This window comes from Oryx dammah, unplaced genomic scaffold, assembly GCF_014754425.2.
Source record: "Oryx dammah isolate SB20612 unplaced genomic scaffold, SCBI_Odam_1.1 HiC_scaffold_17, whole genome shotgun sequence".
Lineage (NCBI taxonomy): Eukaryota > Metazoa > Chordata > Mammalia > Artiodactyla > Bovidae > Oryx > Oryx dammah.
The window spans coordinates 74,837,058-74,852,191 of NW_024070201.1; the positions used below are offsets into that span (position 1 = coordinate 74,837,058).

Genomic DNA, 15,134 nt, shown 5'->3' on the forward strand with positions numbered 1-15,134 from the left:
CAAAGGCTTTGGCATAGTCAATAAAGCAGAAATAGATGTTTTTCTGGAACTCTCTTGCTTTTTCCATGATCCAGCGGATCTTGGCAATTTGATCTCTGGTTCCTCTGCCTTTTCTAAAACCAGCTTGAACATCAGGGAGTTCACGGTTCACTGGCGTTAACAGTCTTTTAAGAAATTAATCAGTGTGTTTATTCTTTAGCCGTGGCAGGTCTTCACTGTTACTCACGGGCTTTCTCTAGTTGCAGTGAGCGGGGGTTCCTCTCTAGTTGCGGTGCATGGGCTCCTCGTCGCAGCCTCTTGTTGCAGGAACGGGCTCCCGGGCTGCCGTAGCTGCAGCACGTGGGCTCAGCAGTCCTGCTGCGGGGGCTTTAGTTGCCCCACGGGATGTGGAATCTTCCAGTCCAGGGATTGAACCTGTGTCCCCTGCATTGGCAGGTGGACTCTTATCCACTGGACTGCAAAGGAAGTCCTGCAGAGTATTTCTACATTTGTGTTTACCTGGTGTGTCCTCATGATTACATTCACGTGATTCATCTTTGCAGGAGCGTCACAGAAGAGACGCTGAGTTTCTCACTCCGTTCATGGAGGTAGCAGCTGATTTCATTTTGTTTCATTACTGGAGATGTCGATCTCTCTCAATGATTAATCTGGTTCTACAAACCTCCATGGTGAGGTTTCCCCCTTGAAATTAACAAGTTATTTTGTGAGGAAGTACTTTGAAACTATGCAAATAACTCATTCTTTTCTTATTAAGATTTTAATTTGTTCATTTATTAACATCAGTATGGATTTTTGTTTAATTAATCATTACTATGCACTGAATTTTGTATCCCTGCCTCCAAATTCATACGTTGAAGCTCTAACCCTCAATGTGACGTGTTTGGAGATGGGACATTTGGGAAGTAATTAGCGTTCGATTAGATCATGAGAGTGGGACCCTCATGATGGGATTAAAGAGAGGGAAATCTTGCTCTCTCCTCTCTATATATAAGCACCAAGAAAATGCCATGCAAGGACACTGAGAAAGGGCTGTCTGCAAGCCAGGAAGAGGGGCCTCACCAGGGACCAACCCTGCTGGCACCTTGATTTTGCACTTCCAATCTCCAAAACTGGGAGGAAATACATTTAGATGATTTTAGCCACCCGGTGTGTGGTATTGTGTTATGGCAGCCTGAGCTGACTAGAAGTCTTGTTTTTTAGAGAGGGGATGTATGTATACCTATGGCTGATTCGTGTTCTGTATGGCAGAAACCAACACAATATTGTAAAGCAATTATCCTTCAATTAAAAATAAACAACATTTATTCTGTTTATTTATTGGCTGCCCTGGGTCTTCATTGCTGCGTGCGGGCTTTCTCTAGTTGCAGCGACTGGGGTCTACTCTCCTGTACTCTCTTGCAGAGCGCAGGCTCAGCAGTTTTGATGAACCGACCTAGTCACCCTGTAGCATGTGGAATCTCTCCGGACCAGGAATCGAACCCATGTCCCCTGCATTGGCAGGCAGATTCTTATCCACTGGACCCCCAGGGGAGTCCTCTGGCAGACTTTCTATGTGGCTGGTTTGCTGTGTTTACTCTGTGCCGTATCCTCTTGCCCACCCTTCCCCCCTCCCCCCGCGTCAGCACTTAAAGGTGCTGCTCACCAGCAGGATCTTGCCTCCAGCTCCCACTGCAGCTGGAGAAGCCGGGAGGGCGGTGGAGGCGCTTGTCCATGTGTGCAGAGAGACGGGGGTGTCTGAGGAAGCCCGCTGCTCTCCCCAACCCTTGGGCAGTCCGTGGGCAGGGAACGTTCGAATCACTGGGATGAGGTACAAACGGTTTTATTTTTCTAGAAAGAGCAAAGTCCAGAGAGGCAGGGGGGAGGGCAGCTGGGCCTGGCGGAGCTGCGGTGGGCAGCCCCTGGGCCCTGACGGAGGCCGCAGGAGGCGCCCCCCCCACCCCCGGCCCCTGCCCCAGGAGTAAACAGGCATGGCAGGGGCTCAGCCGGTCAGGGCCCTCCAGCGTGAGGGCAGAGAAGGAGCAGGGGAGGCGAGGTGAGGTCCACGACCTGCGGGGTCACACGAAGCCAGGCTTCATGGACGAGCGGCGGCAGTTGGGGCAGCTTCGGGTCCCGTTGTTCTGCAGGCACCTTGGGGGAGTGGGGGTGGTGCAAAGGGCGCGGTCCACTCAGCGGCCTGGCCGCCCACCCTGGACCCAGTTCCCTCTTCCCCTCCCCATGGCAGGCAGCCCTGCTGGCCCTGTGCCTGGGGAGGCCTGCAGGCCAGAGCCTGGGCCAGGGGTCAGGCATGGGTGACGGGGGCACCTCTGGCCCTGGGCGCCGCTCTCCCATGACCTTCGAGAATTCTCTCTCTGTGATCTCTTTGGGGAGAAAAACAGGGCCGCTGGGAGGGTTCGATGAGTGATTAGACAGGAAACTCTTAGAGCAGACACCCAGGAGGCCCCGAAAGCACCGCCTACGTGTGATTAGGCCCCAGGGAGCTCCTGAGGGCCTGCCGGCAGGGCGCTCACCTGAGGTGGAAGATGTGGGAGCAGGGCAGGGCCTGCAGACGGCTGTTCTTCTCGCCGATGGACTCGCCGCACAGGCCGCAGTAGAGCTCGGTCTCCTCCACGCACTCGTGGAAGCGCACGACGTGGGCGCGCAGCTCCCGCTGCAGCCCTTTGCTGCGATAGATGCTCTCGCTCAGGCAGTGCAGCTTCAGCTGGCCCAGCTGCAGCGGGGGGCGGACGAGACCAGGTCAGCGCCGGTGAGCAGCTGTCCCGAGACGCCGTCTGTCCGCCCGGGACCACAGGGCGCTCAGTACACGGGGGGCCTGTCCTGCCACGCTCCTGCCTTGCTGAGGGCCCTAGGAAAAATGTCTGGCCCTCTCCAAGCCTTAGCTTCCCTTCATGCAGAATGAAGGGGTCGGCGAAGTCAGTGATCCTTACTCCTAGAAGCGACTGAGGACCTCATGTTTCTGAAGGATTTTTATTGACCAGATCTGCTGCCTCGACGCCCTACTCGCTAATTTGCTTTCCTGTTTCTGTTCATTGCATATCCACAGCAGCTCATCGGCATTTCTGATGATATTTGGGTAAGCCAGAGCAGCTGTTGTCCAGCCAAGGCAGGTGTATTTGGCATTTTAACAAGTCTGTGCCCTGACCTCTGAGAAAGGTGCATCTTCTAGAAGACTCTGAGGCTATTTTCAAAAGGTTTGGTTAGGATGATGAAATTTGAAGAGGCTGCATAAACTGTGAGAACACAGGCTGTGGAGTTAACACAGGTCAGTTACCAGGTATGGGATCTTGAGCACCTCTCTGAGCCTCACTTTCCTCATCTGTAAAAGGGGGCTTGCTGTACCCACCTTGCAGGAAGCCAGTGAGTCCTGGAACCCACAGCTAGAAGAGCCCTGGGGTGCCCACCTCCCTATCAGTGGCAGAGTCTTAATGACCACCAAGAAACCTCTGAGCAGGGCTTCCCTGGTGGCACAGTGGTGAAGAATTGGCTTGCCAATGCGGGGAGCGCAGGTTCGATCCCTGATCCAGGAAGATCCCACGTGCCATGGAGCAGCTAAGCCTGTGCTCCAGAGCCCGGGAAGCCACACCTTCTGAAGCCCAGGTGCCCTGGAGTCTGTGCTGCACAACAAGGGAAGCCACCTGGGTGGGGAGAAGCCTGTGCGCCGCAACCAGAAAAGAGCCCAAGCAGCAATGAAGACCCAGAGCAGCCAGAAAGCAAGAAACTTTCCAAAAAGAGAGAAGAATCCTCTGAGGAATTCTGATGTCCCCCCAAGCTACGGAACTCTCACCCTGCCTGCCCCTCCAAGTGCTCTCTGAGTGGAGGAGAAACAGCCAGGGTCAGGGGGTGACTGGGGCATCTCCTGGAGATCAGGAAGGACTCAGGGCACGAGCAGGCTGGCTGTGGGGGGGACTCCCCACCCAGCCACCCAGCCACGCTAGATCCCACCTTGGGCTCTTGACTCCAGACCCAGCAGACGGAATCAGGTCTGACCTTGTTCCCCACCTCCTCGGCCAGGTCTTGGGCTCTCTCAATGGCATCCAGGGCCTGGAAGGGGAGACAGGCCAGGGCTGCAGGCAGGGCTGTCGGATGGAGGCCTTGGCTTGTAGGGAAGGAAGGGCAGGGAGGGGCAGGGCTGGGGAGAGGAAGAGGCTGGGGTACACTGGCCTGAGCTGCCTCAGTTTACTTGGATACAGAATGGGAAGAACACTCCTATCTCACGCTGGGGTTATGGAATCAGGCTCCGTTGCTCAGCCGTGTCTGACCCTTTGCAACCCCTTGTTGCCTGCCAGACTCCTCTGCCCGTGAAATTTTCCAGGCAAGAATACTGCCCTGGGTTTCCTACTCCATGTGAAATCATAGGAGGCAGTTCAATATCTCGAGTTCCAACGCCAGGTCTGGCCCTTTATGAGCTGGGTGATTGGGCAAGTCACACCCTGCTCTGAGCCTGGAAAGTGACCTGGGATGCCCTGGCCTCACAGACCTGGGGTGAGGGGACAAGGGGTCTGAAAGAGCCCAGTCGGGAAGCAGACCCACACACCCTTGGCTGACGTGTGGGGGCGCTGGGGAGAGCTGGGGGCCGCAGGACAGGAGTCCCCTCACCTTGTCCAGCGCCTTCCTGGCCACCCAGCACTTGGCCACGCCCAGCAACACCTGCACCTGCCCCAGGCGGTTCCCGATCTCGGTCATGATGCTCATGGCGGAGTCGTACCTGGGGAAGGCTGTCTGCGCAGCCGGGTTGGGGGGTGGAATCAGGCCCGGCCTGGCTCGCACCGCTGCCCCCTGCATCCCGATGACCTCACCTGCAGGTCCCCACGGCTCCGGTGGATGTCAGCAAAGCAGAGCAGGCAGAGAGCCTGCAGCGGACGGTCCCCGTGCTGCAGCGCGATCTTCATAGACTCCTGTTTCGGAGCCGGTCCCTCAGCCCTGCGCGTCTGCCCCCCACCCTAGAGGCATCCTCGCCCCATGGGCCCCGCTGACACCCTCGGAGCCCGGTACCCCTTTCCTGGTGCTGAGTCCCCGTGTACCGAACCACTGAGGACAGACAGCCCTGGAGACTGAGTCTCTGAGAGCAGAAGTGGCTTGACCGAGGTCCCCAGGTTATTAAGTGGGATAGGTCTGTGGAACTCCAGACTGGCTGGCTTCCAACTTAAAAGTGTCCCACAGAGTGGGTATTGGGCGGGGGGCAAAGGAAAGCCCCCTCCGCTGGGAACAGACTATTAGGGAATGAGATTTGGGGCAGACGGGGTAAGGGGAGCAAGCACATCCTCCAGGGGCTCTGCGGTAGAGAGGGGGGCCAGGAGCCAGCCTTGGGGGGGCCTCAGTGGGCTGGGCAGGCAGGAGGAAGCCCCGGGCCCGGGCCCGCCCACACCGCCGTCCTCCGCCCGCGCGCCCGCCCGCCGGCGCTGCGCCCCACCTCACAGCACTCCATGGCGCTGCCCAGGTGGCCCAGCAGGCGATACGCTACAGCCATGTGATACTGGCTCATGGCCCGGTACTTGAGGCTCCAGCCTTTGCCGTAGTCGTTGACGAGCTCCGCAGCCTTGCAGGGGAAGAACAGGGCTTTCTCGTAGTCCTGCAGGGAACAAAGGGAGGGGCCGGGCTGGGAGGGCGCATGCTGAGTGGCGGGAGCTGCCCCTAAGCGGAGCGCTCCACCGCGTGCTCGCTCATTCATTCACTTGTCCTGGTGTCCAGGAAAACCGTGATCCACGCAGAGGGAACAGCCTTGCAAAAGGGTGGGCTCAGGAACGTAACAGTTCTCCTCTGGTTTGCCGACGTATGCCAAGAGCCTAGCACAGTTCCCGGCTCGGAAAGTATTTGCTGAATGAATGAGTGAGAATGAGAAGCAAGAAAGGCAACTGGCTTCTCCTCTCAGCCAGTCCCGGTTGGGGCCCTGGCCTGCAGAGATGCACAGAAGTGTGGTGGGGGGGCTGTCAGAGCCCACCCTGACCCCCCGCTGGAGTTTGCCTCCTGGCGGCCGGCCATCACTGAAGGCTGGATGACGGATTGCCAGCAGTCAGCTCCGAGAACATAGGACAGACTCACCGAGGCAAAGAAATCATCCTCTCCCGCCTCCCTTCTCAGACTTGCAGACGTCTTCTCAGCCTGCCAGTTACGAGCACATGACCTCACCGTACACGCCGTTAGGAAACAGAAGGAAGTCGGAGACGCGCTCCCTCACCCGCCCGCTCGGCCAAGCCCACCGGCCCCGTCTCCACGCTGCCTGGCTCCGGCTCCTCCCTGCTCCCGTCAAATTAAGCAAACCGCCTCCGGGCGGGCTCTGGAACCCCTCCCCAGTCTCTCTGCTGAGTCGTCCCATCTCCGTAAAAACACAGGCGGGCATTTCTCACCTCACGAGAAAAAGAAAAATAAAAGTCATTCAACTATAACCCCGATTCCCTGTTCTTTTTTGTAGAAAACCGACTGGGATTTTTACTTGATATCGAACAAGCTAATATGACCCAAAGAGAACTCTCGGTAACCGCAACCTGTTTCTAATAAACTTGATATGTACTATGTACTTTTTAATTTGAAGCCATGTAAAAGTTTTACAGACTTAAAAATAGGAAATTTAATTTAAAAAAAACGAAGATTAGAAAATGGAAACAAATAACCTTAACTGTATATTATTATATAAAATTACAATTAATTTTAATTATAATTAATATAATTAATAATATCATTATAATTGTAATATATTATATTTTGAAATTATATTATATATTAAATATATTATATGTATTATAATATAATAATATATTGTTATATTTAATTTATATATTATATTTTATATAATTTATATATTATATATTTACATATTGTTTATATATTATATTATATATTATTTATGTATTATATTTATATATTATATTATATATTATATACATTATATAATTTATATATTATATATAAATAAATAATATATATTAAATATATATTGAATTTAATTTATATATATTTAATATATATTTAATATATTAATTATATATATTATGTAATTATATAATATATAATTTTAATTATACTATATACTTATATATTATATTATATCAATTATATATAATTAGCTATATAATATAATATAATTATATAATATAGTTACAATATAATGTAATTATAATAACTATAATTATATTATAAATAAAATGTAATATAACTATATTATATTACAATATAAATATAACTTAATTATAATATGACTGTAATTATAATACAATATAATTAAATATGATATGATTATAATATAAATATAGTATTATATAATTATAATATAAATATATTACTCTTATAATAATATAGTATGGATGTGAGAGTTGGACTGTGAAGAAAGCTGAGCACCGAAGAATTGATGCTTTTGAATTGTGGTGTTGGAGAAGACTCTTGAGAGCCCCTTGGACTACAAGGAGATCCAACCAGTCCATTCTAAAGGAGATCAGTCCTGGGTGTTCATTGGAAGGACTGATGCTAAAGCTGAAACTCCCATACTTTGGCCACCTCATGAGAAGAGTTGACTCACTGGAAAGGACTCTGATGATGGGAGGGATTAGGGACAGGAGGAGAAGGGGACGACAGAGGATGGATGAGATGGCTGGATGGCATCACCAACTCAATGGACATGAGTTTGAGTGAACTCCGGGAGTTGGTGATAGACAGGGAGGCCTGGCTTGCTGCGATTCATGGGGTTGCTAAAGAGTCGGACACGACTGAACAACCAAACTGAACTGAATAATATAATTATTATAATATATATAATTCTAATTATAATATGAATATAATATAATATTTGGTTATATAAGTATATAATTATAATGTAATAATATAATATAACATAATTATATATTATAATATAATTATATTATAATTATAATATATAATTATATGAATATAATTTTATACAATATAATTATAATATATAACATAATTATATAATTCATAATATAATATAATTATAATTATATATAATCATCACATCATATATTATATTATAATTATATTATAATAGTTATGATTATAACATATTAATTATATAGTAAATATTATATTATATATGTATTAATTGTATTATATTATATATTTATGTATATATCTATTTGTATTTATAAATATTTATATTATATATTATATTGTATATATTATACATAATATATATAATTATATAATTATTATAATTATTATAAAATTAAAATATAATTTATAATTATAATTAAAAGATAATTAAGGTATATTATAATATGTTGTGATGATTTCATAATTGCCATAATATATTGTATAAGCTCTTATTAACATAACCATACAGAACCAGTATTCTTCCAAACGACCTTAGATCACACACTTGAACAGCCCAACCACAGTGGGACGTGTTATAAAGACGAACGAACAGCAGAGAAGTCTTAGACCTCATTTGTCATCTTTTTTTTTCAGCAATAGTGGTATATTGTCTTTTGAAATTATTTTGTGTACTTTTTGTAAGATAAAGTAAATATTTAATTATGTTGTTAGAAACCAAGATTTTCAGCCTAAGAGAAAAAAAAAGAATCAAGTCTGAAATAAAGAAAATCCTGGAACATTAGGCTTGAGTTGAAGATTTCAGTATAAAGTCCAATTGTCCTCGAAACAGAGGAGATTTAGTAGCAATAACAAGCCAGTGGCAATGAGCATCCTGAGAGCCCACATCTGGTCTTTACTGGTCTGGAGCAGGAAATATAGTTGGCCTCAGTACCCAAGGGTTCCACATCCAATCAAAGCTTGAAAATATTGGGGGAAAAAATATCCAGAAAGTTCCAAAAAAGCAAAGCTTGAAGTTGCCAGGCACATGACTATTAACCTAGCATTTACAGTGTATTAGGTTTTATAAATAATCTGGGCTTCCTTGGTAGCTCAGTGGAAAAGAATCTGCCTGCCAATGACGCAGGTTCGATCCCTAGGTGGGAAAGATCCCCTGGAGAAGGAAATGGCAACCCACTCCTGTATTCTTGCCTGGAGAATCCCACGGACAGAGGAGCCTGGCAGGCTACAGTCCATGGGCCTGTAGACTTAGCCACTAGAACAACAAGAGATGATTTAAAGAATATAGGAGGGAGGACTTCCCTGGTGGTCCAGTGGGTAAGACTCTAGACTCCCAACGCAGGGTGTCCGGGTCTGATCCCTAGGCAGGGAGCTAGATCCCATGTGCCATAGCTAAGACCCGCTGCAGCCATATATGCAGGTTCTATGCAAATACTACACCGTATTATATAAGAGACTTGAGCATTCCTGGATTTTGGTGTCCTCGGGGATCCTGGAACAAATGCCCTGAGAATACCAAGGGCCGACTCTCCACAATACCATGGGACAGGTTGTTGTGCCAGAAAACAAGAATGCTTTCTTTCAAAGACTAAAGGAAGTCTCGTCAAAAGGACATAGGGGTCATGCTGAAGAGAATTCCACTGACTAAAATTAAGATAACGTGAGTATCAAGAGGAACAATGATTGCAAATGACTAAAGAGTACTGAATATTTTTTTAAGTCCAAGATTTCATGATGAAATACCAAAAAGAGGAAGCAAAACAAGTGTGATCGCTGGAGTCAACTATCACATCAACTCGTTATCCTGAAACATGGCAATTAAAGGAGAGGGACAAAGGATTTATCTGCCTTTCCTTTAGGAACTGTTTTTCAGAGTAATCAGCTAGCTCTAATTGATGAGGGAAAGTTCTTCCTTATAGGAAAATCCCAGCTAATAATTGTAGAAGGCATCATAGAACTTGGAAGTCACCATTTCATGAGAGTTGACAGAATTGATTCAGGCAACAGACATCAAAAAATGCTCAAACCATTATGGAAAATACTGTTGCTGAACTGAATATTCACAAAGTGTCACCCCACAAATTAAGCTGCTGGTCCTGCAAGGAAGAAGGCAAAGCTGAAAACGGTGGGATCAGGTGGTCACTTGCTCAGACGTCGATATGGTGTCTTATGAAGCACACAGCCCTGCTGGTACAGGTTCTCACCAGAAATGCATGACCTACAGGACTTCCCTGATGGTCCAGCAGTTAAGACTTCCCCTTCCAACGCAGGGGGTGCAGGTTCAACCCTTGGTTGGGCAGCTAAGATCCCACATGCTTTGTGGCCAAAAACCCAAGACATAAACAATATTGTAATGAATTCAATAAAGGCTCCACAGTAAAAAAAAATTAAAAAATTAAAAAATGCATGACCTAGATCTTACCAAGTCATTTTTAAAATTCTCGTTCATAGTAATGGAGACAAAGAAACAGCTTATGTGACTCTTGAGGAAGCAATGAGACAGTGAGATGGAATATGAATTAATTTGGCTTCTTCAGTAAATCATGGAGAATAAAGAGGAGTGTATTAACTTTCTATGGAAAGTGACATAATAATCACTGCAGTGTGTGGTTCTTGCTTGTGTTCCAGTTCAAACAAGCTGAGAGTTAAGGCGTATTTTCAGGATAAACAGAAATTTAAGAGCTAATTGTTCACTATGGTGTGTGTAAGAATAGTATTGTGGTTATATAATAAAGTGTCCTTATATCAGAAAATAGTCTTCTTATTCCTCAGAAATGCTTACTGAACTACTTCAGGGTAAAATTTCGTGATGTCTATAATTAAAAAAAAAAAAAATCTATCTGGCTGCTCCAGGTCTTTAGTTGCAGCATGCAAACTCTTAGTTGCAACATACGGGATCCAGTTCCCTGACCAGGGATCGAACCCCAGCTCCCTGCACTGGGAGCGTAGAGTCTTAGCCACTGGACCACCAAGGAAGTCCCATAATGTATGGGATATAATGTGATATAATTTTATATCACAACACTTCAGTGAAAAATATGTAAATCAAACATGGCAAAATGTTAATAATTGTTAAATGTAAGTAGCCGGCATATGGTGATTCATCATATCATCTTCTATGCATTCCTGTATGGTTAATTTTCTTCATACTAAAAAAAGGTTTTAAAACATGCCTCTCTCCAATCCTATTTGATCTCACAGAATGGCTTCTCCAGATGTCTTATTGCTGCAAACAAAATCCTCAAATGAAGGATGATCCATCAATCCATGGATGACTCTCATTTCCTCACACCCAACTGCTTTCCCAGGTGGAGCTAGTGGTAAATAACCCGCCTAGCCATGCAGAAAACTTAAGAGATGTGGGTTCGAACCCTGGGTTGGGAAGAGCCCCTGGAGAAGAGAATGGCAACCCACTCCAGTATTCTTGCCTGGAGAATGCCATGGACAGAGGAGCCTGGTGGGCTACAGTCCATGGGGTCTCAAAGAGTCAGACATGACTGAATGACCCACGCTTTCACACTTTGACTTTCGAAAGGTTTATTAGGCATTATTGTGTGCCAGGCGCTGACATGCCCCAAGGGCCGAGCGCAGCCTGGATGTCTGCAGGAAGGAGAGCAAAGGCTCAGGGCCAGAAGCCTGAGGTCATTGGCTCCATCAGTTTCTTCTCTCTATTTCCCTTTCCCCTAACCCCCAGGACCCCACCACCTCCCACCTTCTCTCACACACCTGCAACAGCCACGCTGGCCTCCACCCTTCCTGGAATAGGCAAGGTAAGCTCCACCAAGAGCAGAGCTGTGCTTTCACCACTCCCTTTTTCATTCTTTTGCCAGATTTCTGCATGGCCCACCCTCTCTTCTCCAAGTCATCAGACATCACCCCTACCACCCTGTTTGAACTTGCAACACCCCCTCCTCAGCCCTTCCGACCCCCTTTCCCTGCTCCCCTTTTTCCTAAGCACTTTCCACCATGCTGTATACTTGGCTCTGCTGATTATATTTATTCAACCTCCTCCCCCAACTAGAAAGCAAGCTTTGTGAGCCCGGGCACTTGGCTGTTATTTTCCCTGCTGTATCCTGACCAACAGTGCCTGAGGTACAATAGACGCTCAATACGTGTTTGAAGAATGAATCCTTACGACCATGTTATAAAGCGGGTTCCGTTCGCCCTCATTTCATGGGCTTGGAGAGAAGTGACTTGCCTAAGATCACACAGCAGTACAGATTTAAGGCCTGTCCTCACATGGGAGCTTCCCACTCCCCCAGGAAGTCAGACAGATTGAAGCCTGACTTTTGACTCTGCCCTGCCTGGCCACATCTCTGCACTCTAGGTCACCTCACTTGTGTCTGACTCTGCGACCCAGTGGACTGTGGCTCATCAGCCTCCCCCGTCCCTGGGATTCTCCAGGCAAGAAGACTGGAGTGGGTTGCCATGTCCTCCTCCAGGGGGATCTTCCCGACCCAGGGATCGAACCTTCATCTCTTACGTTTCCTGCATCAGCAGGTGGGTTCTTTACCACTAGCGCCACCTGGGAAGCCTGGCCATCTCTGTTCCTCCCAGCTAAGTCTTTCTCTTCGCAGACTCCCATCTGCCTCGTCCCTACTTATATGGGAGGACTGAACGTGGTGAGGCAACAGGGAGCACGGCTTCTAGGAGGCTCTCTGGGAGCCGGGGCCTCCACTGCCCTCCCCTGGGGGCCCCGGGGCGCACCTTGACCTGAGCATAAAAACTGCCCAGGCTGCAGCAGATGCGGCACTCGAGCATGGCGTCGTCGTTGTTGTGGGCATAGCGCAGGGCCTTCTCGAAGCTCTCCAGGGCCTTCTGGAAGAGACTGAGGCCCAGGAAGGCGTTGCCCATGCTCAGGCTGACCTGGCCTCCGAGCTGGGCGGCCGCCCTGGTGCCAGGCAGGCCGAGGCAGGTCTTGCAGTAGGAGATGGTCTTGTGGAACTCACACAGCTTCTCGTTGCTGCGCGCCAGGTTCAGGTAGCTCTCCAGGAGGAAGTTGGCGTCCTCCAGCTCCCGGGCGGTGTCGATCTGGACCACAGCAAACTGCCCGCCACGGGGGTGGGCCGGGGCGCTCAGCCTGTGCCCCTCCAAGCCCCACCTCCCCCAGCCCAGAGCCTCAGACCAGGAGCGCCCACCCCAAGCCTCAGATATGCGCTAGGCTCCCCAGCCAGACTGGAAGCTGCAACCCGGTAGCCTTCACCTCCCAAACCCAGACCCGCCGCTTTCCACTTCATCCCGGAACTGGTCTGCAGCCTCCACCACCCGCCCAGCCCCCCAGCCTCAAACCTGGAGCCAGTGCCCTCCTCTCCAGGCTTAGACTCAGAACCCCACAGGAGAGGACTGGAGCCTCGACTCTGAGACCTGGCCTTGAGTGCCTCAAACCGTGAGGCTGAGAACCTCAGACACCAAAGCTCAAGGCCAAGGGCCCAAATCCAAAGCCAAGACGGAGCATCCAAGACCCAGGGCCTGAGATGCGGAGGATTCGGGGCCTCAGGCCCTGGCTGCCAGCCTTGGTGATACAGGCAAGTTTGAGGAGGCGGGAGGGGGCCGGGAAGCCTGGGAGAAGCCCCACCGGGCCCCACCTGCCCAGCCTGGCCGCGCGCTCCCACCTTGAGCATCTCCTTGTAGCGGCCCATCTCCGAGTGGGCTGTGACGAGGCAGCCGAGCACGCGGAAGCGCCCCACGAGGTCTGAGCTCTTCTCCAGAACCTTCAGCCACAACTGTAGCGCCTTCTCTGTCTGGTTAGACTGGTACAGCTGGAGCCCCTTCTCGATCTGCTGCTTCGTCTGGTCCTGACCCATCCTCCCAGAGACACCCGGTGGCCCTGAGCCTCTAGGCTCTCATGGGACCACCCCCCTACTCCTGGTGCCCACTGCCCACCCAGCCCTGAGCAGGCGCGGGACCCAAATGGAGAGCGGGCGCCACCCTGGGAACAAAGCCGGTCTGGCCCCTGTGCGCAGCTGTCCCTGCCAGTTGGGGCCACGTGGCCGCCAAGGAATGTCAGCCACAAGGTCACGCGGGCCATTGCCGCACCCGCCCCCAAGCTGAGAGGAAGGTGCCCGCCCCCTCCTGCCCCGGGCACCCCCTCGGGCATCTCTTTAGCACCTCGGACCCCAGCCCCACGAGCCCCCCGGGCAGGGCAGGCTCTCCCTGCAGCCTGAGAGTTGGAGTAAGCAGGGATGAAGCTGGGCACATGGGCAGCAGGGAGGCCGGAGTGGATGCCCAGCTCTGAGCCCTCCTCTGCCGCCTCACCACCATCCCCAGAGCCACCGTCCCCCGGCTCTGCTTCTGTGAGGGACTGGCCACGGAAGCCACATACCTGTGCACAGGCCCACCCCATCCCAATAAGTCCTAACCCACAGCTCAGCCCAGCCAACAAGTTGCTCACCTCTCTGGGCCTCAGTTTCCTCATCTGTAAAATGGAATGTCATAAGCTAATAAATCCTCACCTATGATGGGTAACAGCGTGGACCTGGACCAGGCTGCCAACTTTCGAGTGCTGCCTTTGCCGTTTATTAGTTCTATGGGTAGCATGCCTTTGGGGAGGAGAGCAATGGTTCCCACTTCACTGGACTGTTGGAACTATACGGCTTAGTAGCTGGCTGGGACTTGGAACAGTGTGTGACACACGGGAAGCACCACGTGACAATAAGCAAGAGGTTATCTCAAGCAGCATTCGTCTGCTCCATGGCAAATTGTCCACGAGGAATAGAAATTGGTTTTTGAAGGTTTAAAAAAATATCCAGTTCCAGGGACGCACAGTTCTGAGCTTTAGTCCACCGTGGCTCTCTTTGCCTGGCAAAGCAATAAAGCTATTCTTTTCTACTTCAACTAAAATAAAACAAAAACAAACAGAAAATATAAAATTCCAATCCCAGTTTGAAAGAGTCCCTTATAATGAGCTTGAATGCCAGACACCATGGAGAAGGGCAAGGTCTTATAGAGGGAGCAGGCAGATCCGTGAAGTCTCCTGGGGTTGAGAGAGGGCTCTGCCAAAATTAACAGCTCGTCTCACTGCGCTGTTCTCTTTGCAATCTGCAAACCAGGCTCCTTCCTGCCCCAGGGCAAAGTTGTCCTTTCAGAGTGGACAGAGGCTTTTAGCATACAAGCATCCCTCATTTTACTGCGGTTCCCAGATGCTTGTCTTTTACAAATGGGAGGTTTGCGGCAACTCAGCATCGAGCAAGTCTACTGGCACCGTTTTTCCAGGAGCGTAAGCTCACTTCGTGTCTCTGTGTTGCATTTTGGCAGTTCCCATAGTATTTGGAGCTCTTTCATTACGTTTCTTACGGTGACGTGTAATCAGTGCTCTTGGCTTAACATCTTTTTTTTTTTGGTTTCATTTTGTTTTGTTA

At 49.3% G+C, this 15,134-nt stretch overlaps 1 protein-coding gene across 6 annotated transcripts; it reads right to left on the bottom strand.

The window, feature by feature from the left end:
• Nucleotides 1-363: 363 nt before the first annotated feature.
• Nucleotides 364-13,751, bottom strand: RAPSN (receptor associated protein of the synapse). Of its 6 annotated transcripts, none has more exons than XM_040259242.1 (9): nt 13,389-13,751; nt 12,484-13,288; nt 5,408-5,566; nt 4,794-4,892; nt 4,594-4,716; nt 3,985-4,038; nt 2,508-2,707; nt 1,643-2,046; nt 364-681 (listed from the first exon to the last, which is right to left on the bottom strand). In XM_040259242.1, exons 2-9 carry the CDS (start codon nt 12,628-12,630, stop codon nt 614-616), a joined length of 1,254 nt encoding a protein of 417 aa, XP_040115176.1. In that variant the 5' UTR covers nt 12,631-13,288; nt 13,389-13,751; the 3' UTR covers nt 364-613. The 6 variants fall into 6 exon arrangements, with proteins under 6 accessions (XP_040115176.1, XP_040115175.1, XP_040115174.1 ...); XM_040259239.1 differs by having other exon boundaries at nt 367-681; nt 12,484-12,822; XM_040259241.1 differs by lacking the exon at nt 12,484-13,288 and having other exon boundaries at nt 365-681.
• Between the last annotated feature and the right edge of the window lie 1,383 nt (nt 13,752-15,134).

Coding starts and splice junctions, on each gene's coding strand:
- RAPSN (XM_040259239.1), bottom strand. CDS start 13,580: ATGGGTCAGGACCAGACGAAGCAGCAGATCGAGAAGGGGCTCCAGCTG. Junction 4,717..4,793: donor GGAGCCGTGGGGACCTGCAG/GTGAGGTCATCG, acceptor CCGGCTGCGCAG/ACAGCCTTCCCCAGGTACGA. Junction 4,039..4,593: donor CCAGGAAGGCGCTGGACAAG/GTGAGGGGACTC, acceptor CTCCCCTTCCAG/GCCCTGGATGCCATTGAGAG.